The sequence below is a fragment of the Bos javanicus genome, chromosome 28 (assembly GCF_032452875.1).
Source record: "Bos javanicus breed banteng chromosome 28, ARS-OSU_banteng_1.0, whole genome shotgun sequence".
In the NCBI taxonomy this organism is placed as follows: domain Eukaryota; kingdom Metazoa; phylum Chordata; class Mammalia; order Artiodactyla; family Bovidae; genus Bos; species Bos javanicus.
In genome coordinates, this window is record NC_083895.1 from 29,190,961 (window position 1) to 29,215,264 (window position 24,304).

The window sequence follows — 24,304 nt, forward strand, 5'->3', positions numbered from 1 at the left end:
AAGGCACAGACCTCTGCTTCCCTATTTTCCAAAGCAATTTGAGCTGAAAACCAAACTATAGAAGCACTGAAGGGGTGGGGGGGTGGGGTTGGCGGTGGGGGAGAGGGGGTGGAGGGAAGGGAAGGGAGGGGCAGACTGCCAGCATCCATGGAGGCACATGTAGGTCTTTGCTCCCTGTGGATGTGCGATTATCCAGTCATCCAGGCCCTTCTTTCCGCTCCATTAGGGAGATAACTGGGATCTGGGAAATTTCCCACCTCCCACCGAATCCCCCAGGGGATATAAAGGCAGTAGATGGAGTGCCTCCAACATTCTGGGTGCCTCATCCAGCTCATGACTTCATCACTGAAGCAAAGCAGCCAGGAGGGAGGGGTTGGGTGATCTGGCCCAGGGAACGACCAAGACCAGGCACACAGAGAAGAGGAGGCCAGCCTAACCCATCTTCCCCCGGCCAGGTGGCCATCCCACTGCTCCTTCGGGTTCTGTTGCAGAGCAGGGGTTAAGCACCCCCACAAAGCACAGTCAACACGGCTGGGACCTGGGTGAACACTGCCTCTGCAGCGGGCAGGGGTCTGTCTGCGCGACCTTGGCCCTGTCCTGGCTTCAGTGCACATTCCTAGGGTTCCTCTCTCAAGATTTAGGCTCTCCAGGAAAACATCTGTTGGCTTCAAAGCAAAGCCACTCTGAAAGGGAAGCCAGGGGGAGCAGGGCGGCCCCATTAGTGCTTTTTCCCATTAATTTCTCCCCAGTTGCCTTGGCTGAGGTTCTTATTATGACGACGATGATTATTAGGATTTTTCTGTGCGTGGCTGCATCCTGTGGTGTGATTCCTCCCAGCATGCTAAGCCCTAGCCTCTCCCAGGACCAGAGGGTATCCTCAGCGTGATTCAGACACCTCCTAATTTAGTCTCGCCGTAAATCTAATTAGCGTGCTATTTACACCAGGCCCCTTAGCCTTGGCGGGCGGTGTGAGGCAGGGCCAGCACCCATACTTCACTCCTCCCCACCCCAGTACCTGTGGCTCTGAAGTCCCCACCAGCCGCTGGAGGTCATCGTCCATGTTGTATCTGGGGGACTGCTCCCCTCTCACTCAGCTCCCTTCCCCACACCCACACCTCCCCTTGGAAGGTATCGTTTTATCCTCAGAGTCGTGCTGCCTAAAAGCAGCAGCTGGCCTCCCTGAAGACCCCCAACCAAATCAGAAGCAGAACTAACAACCTTCACCCTGTCTCCATCGCTACTTGGCTGGGTCATGCCCACTCTGGTGCCCCTTCACCATGGGCCCTGCTGAGCCCAGCCTCACTCCAAATGGTGATTTCTGACTCCCACCCTCCCCCGCCTGCCCCATTCGCCACCCCCCATCATGGCCCCAGTAGCAATTGGTGGTTGTCTTGTTCATCCCCGACTTGAAGTGTAAGGGTAAGCACAGTGTGGCTGGGCGCTATGGCTGGTGTCCCTCCCCATCACCGTGATCATGGGCTGGGAAACCTCCTTGTCAGCAGGCACAGGGAGCGCAGGGCCCCACAGGGCCGCTGCGGTGAGGCCGGCCGCCACGGAGGGCAGGGAGCCTCCTCCCCTGCTTTCCTCTGTCCCCGGAGAGGGGAGAATGGTGCAGGAGCGGGGTGTGAGAGGGTAGGAGGCCTTCTATGCCAGGCAGGGTTTCATGGCTGTATCGTCACTGTCCATGAAGGCCTGGGGGAAGCTTTCCTCCTTCCTCTCTAGGCCTTAATTTCCCCAGTGAATTTGAAAAAAGAATTGGAAGTGAGAAGTTTTTGAGATGAGTATTGCCAAATGCACATGTCCCAGGTTGGAAAGATATTCTAGCACAGAGCAGAGCACATTTCCTCTCTTTCATCCTGATGAGGGCCCAGAGCCTGGCGTCAGCAGGCACATGTCACCTCTGCTCTTCTTACACGGGCTCGGAGAGGAACCTTCCACCTGAGGTCACAGAGCAGGGCCAACGCACACAGCGGCTAGTGAAGCTTGCTGTGCAGTGAGCGCCCAGGCCAAGGGCAGGAGAGGGCTGCCCTAGAGCAGCTCCCACGTTGAGTGGAAGGCAGGAATGGATCATTTGTTCACTTATTCAGCGAGTATTTGTTGAACACCTACTGCGTCCCACGTGCTTTTTAGGCCCTGTTCATAAGTGAGCACAGCCCTTGGGCAGTAAAAGACTAAAGAAACAAATCGATATATATTATTATATGTCAAGTGGTGAGAGGAGCCATGGAAAAAAAGACAGCACAGTGAGGGGCCTGAGGGAGTGCTGGGGAGGAGAAGGGGTCAGAGGAAGTCTCCCAATAAGATGATGTCTGTGGAGAGACCTCAGTGAAGTGGGGGTGAGCTTTGTGGATATTTGGAGGAAGAGCGTTCCCAGCAGAGGGAGCAGCTGGGGTGGTGGCTGTGGAGCAGGAGTGTGGCTGCAGGTTGCGGAGGCGCGTGGGTAGCGGAGGAGGCGGACGGGCCTGGCTGCTGTCAGGGCTCAGCAGGAAGGCAGTGAGCAGCGAATGAGAGACTTGATCTGACTAAAGTTTTTCAAGAGGACAGACTCTGAAAACAATGCAAATACTCAGCACCTGATGAGTGGACAAACGAACAAGTGTGGCATACAGTGAAATATCGTAGAGTTGTTACAGTACTCAAGTTCTGAGCCACAATGTAACACAGAGCCTAGAAAACAGGATGCTAGGTGAGAGAAGCCAGGTGCAAACAGTCCCCTCGTGGGTGATTCCATTTCCGTGAAGTGTCTAGAACAGGCAAATCCGTAGGGGCAGAAGGCACACCAGTGGTCACAGGGGCCGAGGGAAAGGAAATGAAGAGGGATTGCTTATAGAACAGGATTTCCTTTCAGGTGATGAAAATATTTTAGAACTAGATATAGGTGGTCGTTGTACAGTATCGCGAATATACTCAAAACCACTGAACTGCACACATTAAAACAGCTAAAGTGATCAACTGTATCTCAACTCAAAAACTGAAAGAATGTGCTGGCTGCCTGGGTTCATAGACAGAGCAGAGCAGGGCCATTCCTAGGAGGGAAGGGCAGTAAGATGTGTGCAGGGATAGGGAGTGTACAGCTCCAGGGCCTGTTTTGAAGGAAGAGGATTTGCTGGGGTGGAGAGGGGGATGAGGGTCACTGGACTATAAAGAAAGCTGAGCACTGAAGAATTGATGCTTTTGAGCTGTGGTGTTGAAGAAGACTCTTGAGAGTCCCTTGGACTGCAAGGAGATCCAACCAGTCCATCCTAAAGGAAATCAATCCTGAATATTCATTGGAAGGACTGATGCTGAAGCTGAAACTCTAATACTTTGGCCACCTGATGCAAAGAACTGACTCATTTGAAAAGACCCTGATGCTGGGGAAGATTGAAGGCGGGAGGAGAAGGGGACGACAGAGGATGAGATGGTTGGATGGGATCACTGACTCAATGGACATGAGTTTGAATAAGCTCTGGGAGTTGGTAATGGACAGAGAGGCCTGGCGTGCTGCACTCCATGGGATCGCAAAGAATCAGACATGACTGAGCTGAACTGAGAATGGCTGCAGGAGCTCTTTGAGCAGTTAGGAACCTGGAGTCTTACTTCCTGAGACAGTGCAGCAGTAGCTTTGGTAAGGAGAAGGCAGAAGCTGTACGTTAGCCTTCAACACGTTAGGTTTGACCTGCTTGTTAGACATTCAGATAGAAGTGCCAGGAAGCCAAGTAGGAAACAGGATCGTTGCCAGCGTCTGAATCTTAAAGTCAGGGGTCTAACTGGGCTTACCTAGGAAAGGGGTACAGGTAGACTAGAGAGCAGGGCTGGGGGCCAAGCAGCCGGAGGGCACCTCACAGTTAGGGGAGATGAGGATGAAACGGCAGAGACACTGAGAAGGAAGCGCCCCTGAGGGAGGAGGAGGACCAGGAGGGAGCACTGAAGGACAGGAGAACGATTGAGGCAGTGGAGCGCAGAGGGAGCAGGCGCTGCCTGAGCATCCACCAGTAGTCCCCAATTAGCATACGTGTCCGTGTTTACTTTTCTCTTTTCAGCACAAGGACTCTTAATTACCCTCGTTAGGGAATGCCCAGATCCACTAACATTTACCGAGCAAGCCCACCAGGCTTTGTTTTTTTCTTTTTAATCCACTTAACCGTCTTCTTGAGCCCACCTTCAAAGCTCTCCCCAGTGCACCAGCATGGCCCGCCTCTTAGAGGGATGCAGGGCTTCCTCCCCCAGCTCCGCAGTCCTGGCAGATATGCGAACTCATCCTACAGGAACGGGAGTGTGCTGAAATACACAGGCCTCCGAGGTGAAGTGAGAGTCGGATGGATCTCCCAAGGCATTCTGCTGAGCAAAAGCAGCCGCCTCAAAGGCTGCTTCCGAGTGATTCTGTGACATTCTTGCAAGACAAAACTCCAGTGACAGAGAACCCATCAATGGTTCCTAGGGGTTTCAGGGTAGGAGAGGATGACTGGAAAGAAAGAGCAAAAGGGAGTTTGGGGTTGGGGTGGACATCTGTAGCCTGGTTGTGATGGGGAAAGCCAAGCTATACGTTCTAAGGTTTATAGAACTGTATGCCCCCAGATGTCAATTCCACTGCATGTTCGTTATAAAATTTATAAAAATGTATATTACTGAAGACTTCTCCACCCTCATCCTCCCCAAAAAGACGATGTGAAAAGCACCAACATAAATAACACTACTGGTGGATTTTACACTCAGCACTGCCCTTCCCTCCCTGTCATTTAATTCAACACGTATGTGATACACCCTCCTATAAAGCGAGAAAGGTGGGCTGGAGGGTCATGAGTGCCACAGTGAGTCTGAACCCAATTCAGTCGGCACTTGGGAGCCTTCGACAGTTCTTGAGTGCAAGTGGTACCCTCAGAGCTGATTCATCTTTAGGTTGGTTAATCTGGACAGAAGGAGAAACGGGACAGAGACGAGGGTGATGGCAGATAGCACTAATGGATGAGGGCTAGATGTGGCGTTTGTGCAAAAGCTGAGGGCTGGAGCGAGGCTCGCGTTTAGAATCCCAGGGAAGGAAGTGGCAGAAGCTCAGAGGGCAGGCCAGGGCAGAGCCTAGATGGAAGACAGGGTGGCAGCTGCCACCATCTGCCACCATGGCCAGGCTCCTGAACTTAGTTCTTTATCTGAATTTCCTCCACCATCCTCACCTGCTCGCTCTCTGAGTCTCTGTGTTAGAGACTCGATTTTCAGACATTTTTCCTCACACCCGTATATTCACAGATACACCGCGCAGCTCATTGACTCATGCCTGTATTGCTTTGTCTGTTTAACCACAATTACTATGTGTCCAATACCTGTGTACCTGGAAAGGCGTGGCATGGGTCATATAGACAGTGCTCTTTGCAAACCTGAGCTGTGCCTGGGTTTGACTTCAGGATGCCCCGGGGCAGTTGAGTGACACTGTTATCAGGCATGGTCACCCATCTGCCTAGAGCCCAGTGCCCTGTTCCAGCCCAAGATGCTTTCCATAGGGCACTTATGGTGCCTGTGTTCTGAGGGAAGGGGCACCAAGGCTGGGCAGTCCACTTGGGCAGAGGGCTGGGAGCAGGAAAATGAATTCACCCACTCCCTTCCGGCTCCCAAGACACCCAGGGTCATGGCCTCTAAACAGTCTTGAGTTCTACCCACCCTACACCACCCCAAGCCTCTTGATGCAATGGGATCCCTCTCAGCAACCTCCCTGCCACCCAGAGGCACGCTGAAGGTGGACTGACTATTGGAGAGGCAGAGGAATATAAAGTGGTGTGATTAGCAGCAGGCAGAGTCCCCCTCCTGATTTCCATAAGGCGTTTAGATTTCTTTGCCTTGCCACATTTCTCTCTCTGTGGGAACAGGGAGATAGTTTTAGCATGGTAAATCGACAGAGCCAGGCAGCTGCTCAGTGCAGGGTCCGTGGTCAGCTCTACACCCTGCCCCTGCCTGCTCTGAAGCTGAGGACAGCCCCCCTCTGCCAGCGCCAGCGCGGCTCATCCTCCTCCCGCTGCCCCCTGCCCAGGAGGCCACATGGCCTTCTGCAGAAGGTGCCCCGAGGAGGGGCAGGATGATTCTGGCCTTGGGGCAGACTGGGATGCACACCCTTTTATCCTGCATTTTGGCCTGTTCGCCCTGCACCTCTGAGCACACTTACCCTTTAGCGCACTGCCCCAACCCCAGCCAAAACTCTGGTGCAGAGTTCGCTGGTGGAGCGAGAAAGGGAATTAAAGCCAGGCATGCGAGTGAGATCCAAGTTGGCAGATTCTGATCAGAACAGCAGACCTTATTATTAGAAAAGTGGCCGCATGCTGGCAGGCAGGGCCACGGGGACTCTTCAAGCTTTCCACTGAGGGCAGGTTCCTTCAAACAAGGTCCCATGCAGGAGGGAGGGAGGGAGGAAAGGATGGGGGAGGGGGCATGGCCTGGATTCCTTGGGATCTTGTGGGGTGGAGCATATTGTTCCAGAATTAAGAGCTCAGGTCTCATGAATCTCACTTGGTCCCTCTGCCCTTTACATTCAAGATACCAATCCAGTACCTCTGGCCTGGGCAGCAGTCCCCTGCATGTATGGGCCTGGAAAGGTCCCTTCCATATAAAGCTTGCTGTTCGGCCACACCCACAGGCACTGTCAGGGGGAGCCTAGTCTCCAGTGTTCCTGCCTGGAGAATCCCAGGGACTGGGGAGCCTGGTGGGCTGCCCTCTCTGGGGTCACACAGAGTCGGACACGACTGAAGTGACTTAGCAGTCTTCCCGACCAGTACCCCCTGAAGCCACTTTGTTTCAGTAAGTGCCCACTGGGCTGATTGCTCAGGCCCCTAGAGGTCCAGGGCAGCCTAAATAAAGATTTGGATCCCACCAGAAATGACTATTTGCCTGGGGCATAGGAATGAGGTCAGAGTGTCTGGTTCCGTCTCTGGGGATGATGGCACAGTTAGCTTTGCTGTATCCAGTGGACACCAGTGGCACCTGTGATGCACAGACACCAGGGCTGAGCTGCTGGTCAGCCGTGCACGCATCCTCATTGATAAGGCCCAGCTGGTGTGAGCTGCTTGGGGGCTTGAGCCTCTGAAGTGAGCCCAGACTTTGTAGACCACCTGTGGGACTCAAGGGCTAGTGTGGTTAGAACTAGATGCTTAGACTCCTTGATTTCCACACCCAGTGGATGCCGCCACCTGAGCAGTGGTGCCAGCTGGCCCCTGCGGGCTCTCAGACTCTCCTTATAGAGAGGGGAACCTTTATTGTCCTAATTTTTCTAAGATTGCCAAGGTTTTGGCACTTTAAACCAGCATCCTGGGAACGCTCTTAGTCCCAGACAGACTGGGACAGCTGGTCAATGAGGAGCACTGCCCATCATCTCTGATAGAGGCTTGTGAGGGGACCCACCCCAAGGCTCTGAGCCAGACAAGCCTGGAACACAGAAGAGAAAGAAACAACAGAGCTGAGCTCCCACTACGTGACATGGGTTTTGCTGGGCCACTGGAGTTGGGACTCAGTGCCCAGGGACAGGAGGGGTGGGGACAGGCGCAAAGAAAGAGGCCATCAGGTGTAGCTGGGCTTTGGAAGTGTGAGATCCCCATAGTGTACTAGGGTAATGGGCTGCAAATTAGGAAAACAGAATTTGAAAGTGTCTGTCCCTCATTTACTTTAATGCAAGGACCCGGTGCACACTGTATATAATTCATCTCCCAGAAGTGCTGGGACTGGCTGTGCGACTGACAGAGCAGATCCCTCTGGAGAGAGGGAGAGAGGTGTGCACGAGCAGGTGAGGAGCACCTGCCCGCCTCGTGCCCTCTCCTGTAGACGAATAATACACACCCCTGCTAGCAATGGAACTGACAGCTCTCCAGTATTCTTTCTCCAAAGTGCCAGCTGCCAATCGGATTGAATTAGATTTCACAGGGGTTTTTGCAATACATGGAATTCACCAGCAAATTACTCTTAAAGAGGGAAAATCAATCATTTGGAGCAGAGATAAGCTGAAGGCAAGGCAGTCTCAGATTGATCCCGTCTGTGCAGGCGTGTGTGGAATTCAACAGATAACCTGGGGAGAAGAGGGTGGGATCTGCTGGAGAGAGGAACCAAGGAGGAGGAGGAGGAGGAGGGAAGGAAGAAGAGCTGGAGGTAGACGGTAAAGCAGAGAGGGAGAAAATGAAAAGGAGAAGGCGAGAGGGGAGGGGAGGAAAGCAGGAAGAAGAGGGATAGAAAAAGAAGAAAGAAACGATGGAGAGGGAGGGGAGGGGAGAGAGGGAAGGAGTGGACAGAGTGAGCACGAGAGGAGCAAGAGCAATTGGAAAGAGCACAGAAGGCGATAATAATAGGGCCTTGGAGAATCACCCGGTCCATGCTCCCCATTTCGCAGGTCAGAAAACTTAGGTCCAGAGAGACAAAAGGGCCTGCCCCAGAGAGGAACAGCAGATCCAGAGAAAACCTCAGATCCCTGGTTTTCCTGACCTCAGGCTCACGATGCTCAAGGGTCCAAAGCACACAGAAATTTGGGACAGGGGTACAGGTGGACGGAGAGCCTGAAACGAGGCCTGGCCTCCACTCTGCTGCACCCTGGGGACTCTCAGGCCAAGGCCGACTGGGACAGCTGGTCAACTAGGGACAGGACTCAGCACCTCGATTCAGGCCTAAGTGGTGGCCCACTCCCAGGCAGGAAAAGCTGAGGTTCTGAGCCAGGCAAGCCTGGAATGCAGAAGAGAAAAACACAGCAGAGCTGAGTTCCCCCCGTGTGGCGTGTGTGGGCTTTGCTGGGCCCCTGAGTGGGAGGGACACAAGGAAGCAAGGTGGCTGTTCGCCCAGAAATTACCAAGGAGGCGCCAGCGTCAGCTCTCCTGGACGGAGACCCGGAAGGTCCCTGGGGGTGGAGGCAGTGGCAGCACACGGCTTCTCCCCACTGTCCCCTGGACTCTGACTTCACAGCGGGCTCCCACTGCGGTGGACCTGGGGTAGCTGCCCCCCGCGGGCAGGTGGGGCCAGAGCAACTGGGTGACCCCCTAAATGTGGGGGCTAGAGGGAGAAGCAGCAAATTCTGAGGTGAAGGGGCGAGGAGAGGCCAGCTCCCTGCCAAGTTTACTCTGGCATGTCTGATTGGAGTTAATTAAGTGAAAGGATGGACAAAGGAGTGATAAAGAATACATCTTCTGTGGACTTTGATTTTCTGTCGCTCAATAGCATGGATTAGACAACAGGGCACAGTGGGGGAGGGAAGGAGACCTTGGGCCCCTTGCTTACAGCCAAGCCTTTGTCCTCTGCCTGCTACCTTCACTCCTGGCCAAACCAAGGTCTAGAAATCAGCCCCACCCCAGGAGTACCCCCACTTCCCTTCTAGAAGAGTAATAACCAGTCTCCTTTGTTGAGCATTTACTCCATCCCAAGCACTTGACTAAGATTTTGCAGCTCACCCACAATAGCCCTATCAGGTAGGCTTCATTCTTCCCACTTTGCAGATGAGAAAGTTGAGGCTCAAGGAGATAAAATTGTGCAAAAAAAAAAAAAAAGAAGTCACACAACTGGAAAGGGTATTACCTGTATCTGGGCTCAGGTCTAACTCCAAAGCCACCATTGAAGTTTAGGGTCTCACACCCTGGAATCACTGGTCAGAGGGCTCTTCCCTGGCTGGCACAAGTTTTGGACAGGGCTTCTGAGAGGGTGGCACTGACTCCGTGGGCCCATCTCCACACTCCAGATCTCCGGCCCGCTTCCCACCTCAGGGTGTCCCGCCAGCTCACAGAGCTCTCTCTGTGCCTTTGGAGTGGTCCCTGGCCCTTCATTGTGACTCACAACACTGCGAAGTCACCAGTCCCCCCTGCATACATGTGACCCTAGTCCTTCCTCTGCTTCTGGAAGGAACTAAGGTCCCCTCCCAGGACACCTTGTGGTTCATAGGATGGATGAGGGCCCCCTGGTATTTGGGCACAAAGGAAAAATACACACAGGCTCCTGCCATTAGGGAGACTCCTTTCTTAAGCAAGAAAACATAATCCACAAGTCACCCACCAAAACCTGGTAAGGCAGAGAGACGACACTGCTGCTTAATCCTATGGGTTATGCTTTATTCTCCCCACTTCACAGATGAAGAAACTGAGGCTCCAGTAGTAGAAGGTCACACCGCTAGGAAGCAACAGAGCCTGTTTTCCCAACTCTGAAACCTTCTCCCCACTACATTACACCATGGATCACCAACCCGGCCATAACCCTGACCAACAGCAGAGGGAGATGAGCATCCCCAAGGGGCAAACTGGTGCCACCATCAGCAGGGAAGTGCCTCAGGATGGGGAGAACCCAGCAAGAGTCGGAGGGATGAAGGAGCCTGGGGGCTAGGTCAGGCCTTCCTCCTTTGGGGCACAGGGTCATCTGCAGAGGGAAGTACCGGGGATGACTGTGGGAAGCCACATCCAGAGAGAAGTCAGGTGCAGCTTCAGGACACAGGACAGCCCCAAGCAGGCATAGTGGCCTGACAGGGCAGAACCCGCTCCCCAGGAGGAGGGAAGGGCCCTGCATATGGCAGCTGTCAGCCAGTGTGAATCCCACCCCGGCCTCTGCCAGGGTTGTTGTGAACACTCAGAGAGCTAATAGTTGGAATAAACTCTCAATACGTAGTTGAAAACGACATTGGGTCCACCATGGAGCCAGTGGTAGCTGTGGGAGCTGCAAAGAGGTGAGGCGAGAGCGTCCCTGCCGGGCAGTGTCTGCTCTGACCGCTTTCAAGGCCAGCCCTCCACTTCCAGGAGGCAGGGGGAGGCAGCCCCTTCTGGCAGCAGCTGATAACTTGGGCCAGGGGCTGGCGTGCTGCCCTCCACGGGGGGTGGCAAGACTTCAGTCACCAGGAGCAAAGCAAATCATAGCTGGCTGCACGGGGCTGGGGGAGCGAGGAGTGATTTCATGCGTCCTTCTCCCTCCAATAAATAAATAAAGCCGAACTGTCGCAGCCCCACGGGCAGCCAGGCGGCTCCCCAGCCTGGTGCGGGGAGGGCGGGCGCTGCTGCTCGGCTCTGGGACCCGCGGCTGCCGGCTATCAGCCTTCTCATCGCCTCTCCCAGCTGGAAAAGAATTTAATCCACCGGGCTCCTCTCCACACACACTGGGACTCCTTTTGATGTTTCTCTTTATCTTCCCTCCCAACAAAATTGCCCCTCGACAGCTCCAAGAGGGCCTCTTGCCTCTCCCCACCTCCCTCCTTCCCTGCCTCACCAAGTAGCCTGGCAGCAAGCAAGGAGCAAGGGCGTGGAGGAGACCCGGCCAGGACTGGGAGGAGCGGGCGTACCCTCTGCCATCTGACTGCCCTCCCCTCCACCTTCTCCCTGATCTTGGGAGAGGCACGCTTTGCCCCTTGGGCCACACTTCTGACATTTAGTGAATATAGAAAGGGTTCTCCAGTGCCATCTAATGCCAGTTCTTTGCACCCATGAGGACAGTGTTCTGGAGAGGGAGTGATATGCAGGAGACCAGGAGAGCAGGGTGGTGAGGGGCTTAGGCTCTATGAGTCAGTACTGACCCAAGCTGTGCATCTTGAACAAGTTACCCTTCTGGCTCCAGTTTCCCTCTCTGTAAAAAGGGGTGGACCGATGCCGATGTCAGTGGGATGTCATGAAGATTCTGGTTAAGGATGGGAAGCACATGGAGGGGGCTTGGTGTATGGAAGTGGCTGTTCTTGAAGGCTCTGGGCCAAAGGCTGTAATTCACAGGGGGTTTGCACCCACTTAGTGAACCAGCTAAGAATCCCATACACACATCCCAAGGGACTGAGAGTCACAAGCCAAGTACCTCTTGGCAGATTCTGGAAGGAGCAGGCTGAGCATTTGAGAGAATTTAGCCAGAGGGGTCCTGGGGTCTCAGGACAGCCACATGAGGGGTCCTGCCAGCTGCAGGATCAAGCCTAGTGCACTCCCAGCCCCTGGTGGCAGATCAAGGGCAGGGGAGAGATCTCATGCCTTGAGACCCAGAGATCTCACCTGAAGGGGCCAGGAAGCTGTGGGGGATAGGGGCAGGAAACCCAGTGCTCTTACCTGGCCAGGTGCTCGCTCTGCATCTGCACTGAGCTCAGCACCGCCTTCCCAGGTGTCCCCTCAGTCCCTCTGTGCGCCATGGTCTCAGCCCCACTCTGTCCTCTCTCCAGCCTCTCATCCACCACATTTCGCTGGTCAGTTTTCTCACTGTTCTGACTTGCTCTGCACCCCGCCAGCAGCCTTGCTGTGTCCAGCTGATTCTCAAACGTCAGCGTGTATCAGAACCCCTGGAGAGTCTGCTAAAACAGTGCTGGGCCCCACCCCCAGAGTTTCTGAGTGTGACCGCAGATTGTGCATTTCTGACAAACTTCTGGATAATGCCGCTGGTTCCCACAGCGCGCCAGGAGAACCACTGCTCTCTCTGAGTAGTCCTCATCCCTGGGTGCACGTTAGAGCGAGTAACCCAAGAGCAGTACAAGATCCTGATGTCTCATCTCCTTCACCCTGATTTCTTTGGTCTGGAGTGCAGCCTAGCCATGGGGGTACTTTAAAGCTCCCCCAGCGGTTTTGATGTGTGGCTGGTGGGTAACCGCCACTCCACGCTGCCCTGCTCGCCCTTCTGGATCCCTGCGGGTGCTCCAGGCTGCCCTCCCTGTCCTGCCTGAGGTCTTCCCTGACTGTGCAGCATGGTTCGCGAAAGACCGTCAGAAAATGCAGCTTCCTGGGCCCCACCCCTGAGAGAGTCTGACTCAGTGGCCCTGGACATCTGTGTTTCTTCTCTAGCTCCACTGGCAGTTCTGATGTGCAGCCAGGTAAGGAGGGCTGTGCGGATGTGATTTGCACTTGGCCGCCAAGTTCATCTTCCTTTTTAAACCCTGATGTCCCCACTGCACATGGACACAAGGCCAGAGCCCTCCAGATGGTGCCTGCGGTGGGCCTCCAGGAGAGACACAACCCCCTGATACCCCAGCAGGCTCTCCAGTTTCTGTATGCGAACCCTTTGCAGTCAACTCGCTTGTCTGCCTCATTATTAAGTATTCATTCCCCTCTCCACGCCTTTGTTTAGACCAGTCGTTCTCAAATGGTGGGCTCAGGCCAGCAGCAGCAGTAGGAGCATCACCTGGAACTTGTAAGAAATGCAAATTCACGACCCTCCCCCTGCCCCCACCCCCCGCCCCAGACCTACTGAATCAGATGTTCCTGGAGGCGGGAGGGCAGCAGTCTGTACTTTACCAAGCCTCCAGGTGATTCTAATACACACTGAGGCCCAAGGACTTCGAGTTTAAAGCCACTTTCTCCACCCGGAATCCATTTTCCCTTCATTCCTAAGACAACCTCTCTCGGGGCAGCCCACTTCCGCTGGTGTTCTCTTAGATTCGGCCCTGGAGTGCTCAGCAATGCCATCTCGGTTTGCTCAGTCGACTCATACTGCTGGCTGAAATGCCAGTACATGCCCCTCTACACCCAGGAGCTGCATTTGGGGGACGCCCACGTCAGGCCCCAACTCTGCTTCCCTTGGTCTGGAAGGCACCCGGGCCTGCGCACCGGGCTCTTCTTATCCTCATTCTGCTGCCCACCTCTGTGAGTTCCATTTCTTCTGGAGGCGTTCCGAAGCTCCAGTGTTCCTTCACGTCCATCATGTGGCCCTCGGGAAGAAGCTCGCACAGGGTAATGGGTGAGGAAAAGCTGTGGAAGCCCCCTGGCATCTGAGCACCTGCGGTGCGGCCTGCCTGCTCTGCTGTGGCTTTGCACTGCCCCAGGGATGGGCGGCGCCTCGGCTCCCGCGTCCCACCAGGACTACAGAGTGTTGTTCTTTGGTCATTCTGGCAGAGTTCACTGGTGTGCGGTGAGCGTGTGCTGTGTGGCTGCTGTTCGTATTGTCAGCTCTTTGTACAATTGTGAATCAGGCTTCACAACATGGTTTTAAGTGGAAGCACGCTACTGTGTGTGTGGAAGAGGCAAGCCAGAGATCACAGTGCTTATATGTGCATGGATTTCCTGGGGAAAGATACTAAAGATCAGGGTGTGGTCGTCTCTGGGGAAGACTCTCCAGTGGTGGGGACAGTGGGGAAAGTGTGTCTGTCGTGTGCCCTTTACACTTTTGAACTATGTGAAGGCTCCCCACGTCTGTTATGCTGTGGACATTTTCTGTGTTAGAAAGATTAAAACATGACAATGCTTGGGATTGTTTCCTCCAGGGGTTCTGTCCAGGCTCCTGGGAGTAGGACAGAGGGGCATGGCCCCTCCTCTCCCAGCCTCGCTCTCGGTCAGGAAGGAGGGAGCTCAGGTAGACAGTAGCCCAGCCCCCTCCCAACTTTGTGCCAGCTTCCTCTGTGTCCCCCCTCCCCAGGTGTGGGGCTGCACAGACCTCCCCACACCCCAGCACCTGAGTGCACGCCCCCCCCCACACCCATCCCTCCTTGGCGCCCCCAGAGGCCATGGCCCATCAGTTGCAGAGGGGGCCATTCCTCTGGAGCAAGTGTGCTCCCGAGGTCCATCTCGGCCCCTCTCCCTTACCCTGACCTCGGACCTCACCACGTTCTCTCTGATTCCTTCCTCCTCTCGGTACCTTTCCGGCTTCTTCTCTGTCTCCATACCCTTTGACTGACCGACTCCCTCTGATAGAACCTGGTAAGTGAGCCTGGGAAGGGCAGAGGCTGGGAGGCATGGTGGGCAGGGGGGCGGGGTGTTGCTCCACCTGCTGCAGGAACCGTTCAGAAAACCCCACCCTCTCAGGGCCAAGGTCCATGGGAGGAAGAGGTGTCGATGTCAGCTGCTCGGAGCTGTCACAGTCTGCTGGCTTTGGCGATTAGTGCCCCTTCGGGCATTTAATTGGTCCCCTCCATCTGACGGATAGATTCTACGCCAAGGAGTCTAGGAAACTCCACAGCCCAACATGGCCAGAAGAGCATTGCCCGCACAATTTGCGGGATCCCTTCTGTCCTGGGGGCCCTGGAGGGCCCACTGCTTGCCTGGACCCCAAAATTGGCAGTGCCTTTATTTCACCAATTTGTAGTTGTAAGTAGAAAAAACTCAAGAGACCTAGGGGTAAATGTTAAAATGTACTCATTGCACAAGTGTATCTGAGCACCTAATGGACAGCTCTGGGGGCATCAGGCTTCCCTGAGGGGGTCCTTTCTATCCTTGCTGGGACCATCCTTCCCTCTCTGGCTGTGTAAAGGCTTCCAGGTTGCCTGGATGCCCCTCTCAACAGAAACAAGTTCTGGAAGGAAGCCCCTCGACAGACATATCCCTGGGCAGCCCAGGAAAGGGGTGTGCCTCCCTGCCAGCCCCCAGTTGCACAGAGGGGCTGTGCTGGACACTGGGCCGGGGGAGGGTCACGCAGGCTGAGGAGGAGGAGGCATCCTTCTGGTGCTGAGAGCCTAGCTCAGGAACCCATTGGGCTTCTCCTCACAAGTGGAGAGGGGCTCTTGACTACTTCCAAACCACAGGCCCCGTGCTGAGGTTTGAGGTGGGGGGGTGCTAGTCTGGGGTTAGATCCCCCCATGCAGTAGCCTGGATCACTTTCAGAGGAAGCCAGTCTCTGGGGTCAGTAAGCCCTGTCTCCCGCCTTCAGTAGTGGCTCCTCCCACTGATCTGGGCGTGGGTAGCATGGAGATATCACACCTCCTGTGTGAGGACAAGCCAGGTGGCGTCTGAGGGCTCCCTGGGCTCTGGCCCTGATTGGAGTGATCAGAAACACCTGACCTAGAGTGAGGCCTCCTTGCCTGAAACCATGGCCTCTGGCTGCTGGGTTCTGGCAGAACCAGTGAAGGGCACGGCAACTCTACACTATTTGGGATCCTGTGTCCTCCCGGCCACCATGGCTGGCCACAGAGAGGGGAATACAGGGGTTCACTTTGCCACTCAGCCATCTGGGTGGTTCCTACTGCACATGTAAGGAAGGCAGTATTCCCCCTGATTGACACAATCCAGAGAGGGGATGTAGGAAAAGCAGTTGCCAGCTGCAGCCCTCATGCCCTCTCTGGTCCAAGCTGACCCTGAATGCTTACTTGCTTCATCCCCCTCCACTCCCTTCTGGCCCTCTTCCTTTTCTTTCTACCATCTCCCTGCTGGGTCTTGCAGATACTTCCCCCAGTTAGTGTCACTGGAACAGAAGAGGGAGTGGGAGATGGAAAATGAATCAAACCACCCAAAAGAGATATGGTGGGCATCTGATGGGCTGATAAAGGCAAAAAGAATTGGAGGAAATTTCCAGAAGGCCTGGACATGGGCCAGAGGGCCAGGGAGCCAAGCCGGAATTACACAGGGGAAGCCAGACCACTTTGGGGTGGGGAGTTGACAAGTCCTACTCTGGTCCCAGCACCTCATCTGCCTCCCCTGCCGCCCTGCTCCTCCAGCCGCGCTCCGAGCCTTGGCTTCCCACGCTCTGACTGGTTTCTTCTCTCTTCTGACCCAGGGCCTGAACAGCATGTTTGAGGTGTACCTGGTGGGGAATAACTCCCACCACTTCATCATCTCCCCGACGTCCGTCCAAGGGAAAGCAGACATTCGCATCCGAGTGGCAATCCCCCTGGACTATGAGACTGTGGACCGCTACGACTTTGACGTAAGTCCCCTCACCTCTCCTTGGCTGGGAGGGGGATTTCAGGTGAGGCACGGGGCAACACCGTCCCCTTAAATGTCCCCTACTCCTCTCCCCATTCTTCCCTGTGGGTCTGACCTAGAGAAGCCCACTGAGCTGTGGCAGGGGCTGGCCTGGGCCTCCTCTTCTCAAGGAGGATGAGGAAATGTCCAAGCATTGCGTGGAATTTTATTAGGTACCATCACAGTCTCAGAAGCCCATCGAGAGCCTCTGCTGCCCAGCCTCAGCCAGTCCAGCCCCCGTTAGCCCCTGCCTCCCCAGCAAATTCTGTGGCCACCCTGGCCCTGTGAGCACTGATAAAGGGATTCCCAGGAGCACACATCTGGGATGGGCAGTGACTCAGACAGGTGCTCTGGGTTGGGATGGGTGGAGGCCCCAGGGGAACTTATGGGAACGAGGGCTCCAGGAGCATACAAGTGCTCACTGGTTTCTTGCTCTGCATACTCAGCTCTTTGCCAATGAGAGTGTGCCTGACCACGTGGGCTATGCCAAGGTGAAGATCACCCTCATCAATGAGAATGACAACCGGCCCATCTTCAGCCAGCCACTGTACAATGTCAGCTTGTATGAGAATGTCACCGTGGGGACCTCAGTGCTAACAGTCCTGGTGAGTCCTCTCTCCCTTACAGGGCAACTGAGCTCTGGGGTCAACCATCAGGAGGCGTCCAGAGGCATTTTGCCCAAGGAGTGTGGGCAGTTAGGGGAGAGGGGGAGGGGGTACCCCCAAGCCCTCAGAGGTTGTGGTGCTGGTGTATTAGAGCATCCGGTTTCTTCATGATGAGGCTTCCTTGGCCAGGGAAGCAATGTGGAAAAGGCACCCACCTGGGAAAAAATGAAGTTGGGCCCAGGGTTAGTTTTCTGCCTTGTCCCTGAGAGATGGTGAGCTTGAGTGGGCCGGGAGCCCTAGACCTACCTTCTAATGGGGACAGGTGCCAGCCATCTCTCAGGAGGGCAGTCCTGTCCCTCTGAGCGTGGGCACCACAGAAGAATGGGCTCCTGGACCTCCCCAGCTGTCTTGCTGGGACCTTGACAGGGGACCCTCCTGGTGTCCATTTGTATCAGTCAGGACTTGTAATCACAAGGGATAGAAACCTTTAACTGGCTCAAACAAACAAACAAAAAAAAAGGATTGGCTCTTGTAACTCGAGAGTGTACGTGATTTCAGGCATGGCTGTATCCAGGCACTCAGTTGAGCAGGAATCTGACTTCAGCACTGGCCTCTGCTTCTTTGTATTGGCAGAGAGGCACGCCAGCACCCCTAGGCTCACTTCTTACCAATTTATCAACCCCAGTGGGGGAAAAGAAATGTTCTTTTTCAATAGTTCCAGCAAAACTCCCAGAGCTGATTCTCATTGACTCAGCTTACTGGGCCACCATAATTCTGATACACCAGAGATGGGTCATGCTCCCCCTAGTAGAGTCAGGGCGTGGGTCAGCCCCATTCAAATTACATGGGCTGAGAATGGGACAGGGGCCATTCTACAGCAGCCTCTGTTATCAGAACAAAGAGGGTTGCTGAGCAGATCAGTGGCAGATGTGTGCTACACAGGCTCAGGGGCTTGCCCATAGTAGGTGCTCAATAAAACTTGGAGAGTTTAACCTGCTGCTGCCCCTCCCTGCCCACTGAGGCCCCCAAAATTCTTGCCCTTCTCGCTGAATTCTAACTCCAGGCACAGACATTGCCTGTCGATCCCAGACCCCCTACTCCAAAGTGTGTTTACTCTACAGACAGATGGTATGAAACTGTTTTCAGCCCCCAGGTCCTTCCCATCTGACAGTTATTAATTTTTCAAACAGATGTTTAGCTAGGCAGGCCGTCAGACATAAACAGTAAGTCTGCTGCAGCTGTTTTCTTCCCGGATGCTTCCCCAGCCCGTGGCTCCGCCGGCTTTCACAGAGTTGCTCCTTGCAATCAGTCACCTGGTGCTTGAGGCCCCATGGGCCCTCCTGCAGCCTCTAAGGGCCCCACAGAGAGCAAGGCCAGGGGCTCTGGCCTTCTGGACCCGAAGAAATCCTCTTCATCCCCCCAGCCACCTTCCAATGTCAGGGTGAAGGACACCCAGGCAGCCTGTCTCTCACAGGGCCTGCAGCCATATGGATGTACTGTACCGCAAGGAGAATGAACAAACTGTAGCCACACTGAACATGGATATATCTCACAAAAATATAATACTTCAGGGGGGGGCTCTACATGAAAGAATACTTTTTGTATGATTCCCTAAGTGTAAAATAGATACAAAATGGATCTGTAGAAAAAGGGATCAGCATAGTGGTCATATGGGGCAGTTCTGATGTCATAGGATGTTCAGGGGAAAGTTCTGATGTCATAGAATGTTTTGATTCTTCATCTGGGCGCTGGTCACATGGGGTGTGCTCTTTGAAAATTCATAAGACTACACCTGTGACTTGTGTACTTTTCTGCATATTATACTTCAATAAAAAGCTTATACAAAAATTCATATATAAGGCCCAGGCTTAGCAGGTGACGAGGGATTCCTTCCTGTCACTCTTGCTGGAGAAGAAGGGTCTTGCTTTGCAGTCCCCATCTCCCGTGGCCCTGGCGAGGGCTGAGGGAGCCTAGGGGGCAGGGGTGGGGTGTGAGGTGTAGGGTGGCACACCTCTTGGCTGATGCGCAGCTGCGGGTGCCGAGGACTATGTGTGAAGCCCAGTTCCATCCAGGGTTGGCACTGGAGAGTAGGTTCTCACACTGGGTGTCCTCAGGCACTGGAGCAGTTCCTGGGCCTGCACGGACCCCCTGCCCATTGCCTATGACCCCTTTTCCAGCCCCTCTGGATGTTTAGCAGATGTGTTCAGCCTCTGCGGCTGCCTCAGGGTCTCCACTCAGGACTGGCTCATCTGGGCTGCCTCTAGTTCCTGGGTGTGTCTGTCAAGCCCTTTGCACCTTCCTGTCACAGCCCCAGCCCCAGCCCCAGGGTCTGTGGAATTGTGCAGCTGTGAGGGGGTCGTTTCACCCCGCAATAAGCTCTAGCAGCAGGACTCTGTGTCTGAAGGAGCTCAGGTCCCGGAGTGAAACCATGGGCCCTGCCTTCACTGCGTACTCCTCTACCCTTATCACGTCTAAGAGCCTTCATTTCCCATCTGCAAAATGGGCATGATTCCCCCCACCAAGGCTGCCATCAGTGGGTGTGAATGACAGGCGTGAAAGCACCCCCTGGTGACCCCCACTCACTGTCACCCCCATCTCCCCCCAAGGTCCTTCCAGAGCTGCTAGCAGGTGGCAAGTTCCGCGGTCACACCCGCCACACCCACTGCCCTGGCTTCTCCCACCCTGCCCTTCTGCCCTCGGATCCAGTGTCAGCCCAGTCTCTCCACCTGCTTTGCTCCAGGAGGGGCTGAAGTTACAGCCACCTGCTCAGAGACTGTGAAATTCCTTCTCCTTGACCTTTTCTGGGATGTTATTAAAATGTTTCTTGGGCAGATATGTCAGGAAAAAAAAACTATGAAGAAAGGGAAAATGTTTTAATTTGCACTGAAGGCCAGGGCAGAGCCTGCTGCAAGGGGCCTCTCTGACCCTCACTGCAGCAGGCATCCCAGCTGGGATGGCATCTCTTCTTACTTCCCTGCTCCCTGAACCTCCCTCACCCCAGGTTTTGAGACCCTTACAGCCCCCAGCTCTAGAAAAATGAGCTTCTACTGGTGGAGGGGAGAGGGCAGGAATGTAGCGGTCACAGGCTTGACCTTGAGCCCCACTCTGAAGGGTGACCATAGAGGGGAAGGCTGTGTAGGGGCACACTCACCACCTGTGTTTGCTTGTGGGCATGTGTGTGCATGTGCACAGACATGTCCTTGTGTCTGTATCTTTATTTGTGTTTGCAACTACATGCACTCAGATACGTGTATATAGCACGTGTGTGTACGGTGCTGATGGCTCCCCATCCTCTGGGTGGTGTGGTTTCTTCTCTCATATCCCCAGCCTGCTCTGATTCTCACCTTCCAATCCCGCCTCCTGACCTAATAATAATAGGACTTGAGTAGAAAGACTGTGGGGTTTCTACCTAGGATTCTTCTGGGCTTCAGGCAGCCCTGTAGCCTTGCTGATGGGTACTTGGGTGCTGGTGGGGTATGTGGGTGCTGCTGGACAGTAAGAGAGAAATCTAAACATGCATGGAACAAATGTTTTCTGAATCCCTACTACTGTGTCAGGCACATGGCCCTGAGGATGCAATGGTGATGTGAGTCTTGCTGTCATGAAGTTTATAGTCTCTTGGGAAGGCCTGATGTTAGTACTGAGAAGTGAATCTTTACATTAAGCATTACTGGCTGTGTGGAGAGATCAGGGGGCTGTGAAAACCTGTAACAGGGCACTTGGCCTTGGCTGGGCCCGGGGAAGGCTTCCCCGAGGATGTAGCAATTGAGTAGGCATTAACAGGTCAGCAAACGGAAGGAAGCACATTGGAGAAAAAGGGAGTAGCATGTGCAAAGGCCCTGAGGCTAGAATGCAGTGAGGGGCGTGTGATGTATAAGGAGGTGGAGTGCTGCCCCTCTGAGGTGGGCGTGAGGGGTGGGGGGGCCGTTCAGCAGTCTGTCTTCCTCCTGAGTTGTGCCTACTCCAGATGCAGCCACTGGGCTGCTTTCCTGATAGTGGAGAAGTCTTGTGTTCACCCATTCACATTCTCTTACTCCTTCCATCCTGGAGGCCTGTGGCTGGCATTTGGAAAACAGCTGGCAGAAAGGAACCAGACTGGCCTCCTGTAGTATGGAGCTCGTGCCCCCAGATTTACTAGCTCCGTGTCCCCAGGGCAATGAGAGGAAGACACTGAGGAGGAGCAGCAGAAGAGCCAGAAGGGCAGGTCTCATCTCACTTTCTTCCCTGCTCCGGGGATAGGCAGTGCTCAGCAGAGATGGGCAGAGGATGGACTGTTGGACAAGACAGGATTCTTCCCTGGGCAGGAAACAATGCAAGAAGGAGAGGTGCATAAGGGCCCTGATGGGGCAGGTGCGGGGCCCAGAACCAGCTCAGTCTGCTACCCAGGGGTGGGGTGCCAAATGCTCCTGGCTCCTCTTCCAGCCCCCCTCTGGGAGGCTGGCACCGTGTCAGGCAGGCCCTTGAATCCTGTTGTTGTGGACCAGTCACTGCTTCTCTGGGATGTGGTGAAGAAAGTCGGCCTGCCTGTATTGCCTGGGTTGCTGGGAGGCTTCAGCGGAGTGGGATGGATGAAATAGTTAAGGGTTTACAGACCTAAATTGTGGTTCTTACTGTCACTGGCCTTAAAGAGCCCCATCTGGGCGCCCTTCAGCCTGTGTCTAAGCCCAACTCTGACAAGATGGGCCTGTTTCCTCCCCTGCCACCTGGAGAGGTACCCTGACAGGATCCTACCTGGGAGTGTTGTGACAGTTCGGTAGAATGGTGGGTGAAGATGCTCGGCGCTGAGCCTGGCCAGGAACACTCAGAAAATGTCAGCAAGTCATGCTGGCCTCCTGGCTGAGCTGATGGCACCAGGACTCAGAGTCAAGGCTCTGCCCCCAGAGAAGCCATGTGACCTTGGCATGTCCCTGAGCCCCTGGGGCCCCAGTGTCCTCGTTATAAAGCAAGAGGGTGGGGCCAGTGCTGCCTCAGGGCCTTCTGGTTCCATGAGGCTTCATTCCAGCTCACTGTGCCTGAGAGGAAGGGTTGGTTTTTGCTGTCCAGTTTCACTCCTGGCAACAGAGACCTGCTCCTGTGCTTCGGGGGTCCCTCACCCACCCACTGTTCTCTAGAGCTCCCTTGCCTGCCCCTCCCCTGCCTCCCTCTCAGCCCCCATCTGGAAGTTTGGTGATGATTCCAAGGTGGTCACTTCCCCACTCCTGGAGCTCACCAGTTTTCCCTTGTCATCCGGCCTGGCCTCCTTCCCCAGCAGCACCAACAGAGGCAGCCCTGCTGCTGTGGGCCCCTGCTCCTCCTCCCCTGCCCATAGTGAGCGCCACTGACACCAAAAGGGAAAGGTGACGTGATGTCACTGCCCCAGGTGGACCCTGGTAAAGGCCAGCCTCGGTCCTGGAAGAATTGAAATGCAGCGTGCCTCTTCATCAGCCTCTTCCCTAGCTCTGTGATGCCTGCAGGCTCAGGGCACACCCCCTCCCATGTTGCTAAATCCAAGGAACATGGGCCTCACCCCGGGTGCTGGGAACTCAATGGCCCTGCAAGGTGGTCTGGAAAGGCCAGTCCCCTGCCTCGGCTTAAGTGATGCTCCCTAGTGCCCCTGGCCCCTCGCAGAAGGACTTGCTACTCTGCAAGTGGGGGAGATGCCTCCCAGCTGCATCAGTACCTTCAGGAGGGAACCTTAGGAGCAAAAGCTGGAAACCAGAGAGACCCAGGTTGAAATCGTGCCCCCACCTTGCCATCTCTGTGACCCTAGGCAGATGCCTGGCTGTGTCCAATCTCCAGTCCCCAGAATTTGCTGTGGGGATGATAGAAGTAGTATCTGTCCCAGGATGAAAAGAGGTCCATTTGGATCGCTTACCCCCAGAAAGCTTGAGTGGCCGGCAGCTGTAACAGCTAGGACTGTTACTTGTGTTCTTATCCACCATACAATTTGGGGCTCAGTGCAGCTTCAGGGAACACTGAGGAATCCCTGCCGTGAATCACTTGCCGTGCTTAAACCTGGGTCCTGGGTCCTCTATCCTTGGCTCCGACTCCACTGGACAGTGGGTCCTCTCAGTGGACACTCTGGCTAGTTCTTGCCTGTGTCCACTCTGGCACTCAGACCGCAGTGTCAGGTAACAGAAGACAGATGTTAAATGAGGATGCAGGAGGGCTGAGACTCAGAGGAGCCCACAGCAGGTGAGACAGGAGGATGGGCTCCTTGTGAGTACAGACTGGGCATTCGCTTGGGAAGCTGGAATTAGGAGAGCCCCACCCTAGGTTTGATGCTCTGCTGTCACCATCTGTAAATTGTTCCATTCTGAACAGGGGGCCTTGTATTTTCATTTTGCATTGGGAAGTTATGCAGATTATGTAGCCTGTCCTGGCTACGGGAAGTCCACAGCTCTGTGCCCAAAGGAGCTCCATGGTGGTCCGCTGTTTCTGTCTGCCCCCACGTTCCAGCAGCACTGCCTCAGTAATCACTTGCCATGTGCCGTGCTCCAAGCAGGGGCCCACCAAACTTGTTTCGGTTCCAAGGGCTGAGTAAGAAACCGTCCCACACTTGGCTGCAAAAAGCAGTGACCGTTTTCTTACTTTCATGAATCGGGTGGGTCAGGAATGTGGACAGGGCAGCAGGGGAACCCTTCTCTGCCCCTCCAGGTCTGGGGGTGACTCCCCTCTCTGTCCAGTGCCTGGGCTGCTCTGGCTGAAGTACTGGCTCAACTGGACAGTGTGTCCCGAGCTCCTGGCTGTGGTCTCTCCACATGGCCCAGGCATCTCAGACACGGTCTGTAGTGGGAGCCTCCCAGAAGAGGCCTCCAGGGAATGAGTGTCTCAAGAGAATCGGGCGGAAGCCGCGTGGCTTTTTGTGACCTGGCCTAGAGGTCACCCCACATCATTTCTGCTGAATGTTGGTTATAGTGAGTCACCAAGGCAGGTTCACACCTAAGCAGAGGAGCTATAGTCCCTCCCCAGCCGTCAGTGGGAAGAATGTCGTAGAATTTGCACAAGTGAAGGTGCCTTAGACCCCCTCGGAGCTCACTCCAAGTCAGCACCCCTTTCCTGAAATACTGCAGGTGAGCCTGGTGCCAGGAGACAGCCAGTCCCCCCTCCTCCTCCAGAAAGGAAGAAGGAAGGAAGGTAGGTTGCTCAGTCATACCTGATTCTTTGGGACCCCATGGCCTGTAGCCA

At 54.8% G+C, this 24,304-nt stretch overlaps 1 protein-coding gene across 18 annotated transcripts in view; it reads left to right on the forward strand.

Annotated features, from left to right (window-relative positions):
- The window catches only part of LOC133240635 (cadherin-23-like), a 377,180-nt gene that overhangs the window by 259,555 nt on the left and 93,321 nt on the right, over nt 1-24,304 (forward strand). For all 18 annotated transcript variants that reach the window (XM_061405805.1, XM_061405806.1, XM_061405792.1 and 15 more), the window contains 2 exons: nt 16,345-16,494; nt 16,979-17,137. In XM_061405805.1, the coding sequence (XP_061261789.1) occupies nt 16,345-16,494; nt 16,979-17,137 (309 nt within the window). The remainder of the gene's footprint in view (nt 1-16,344; nt 16,495-16,978; nt 17,138-24,304) is intronic.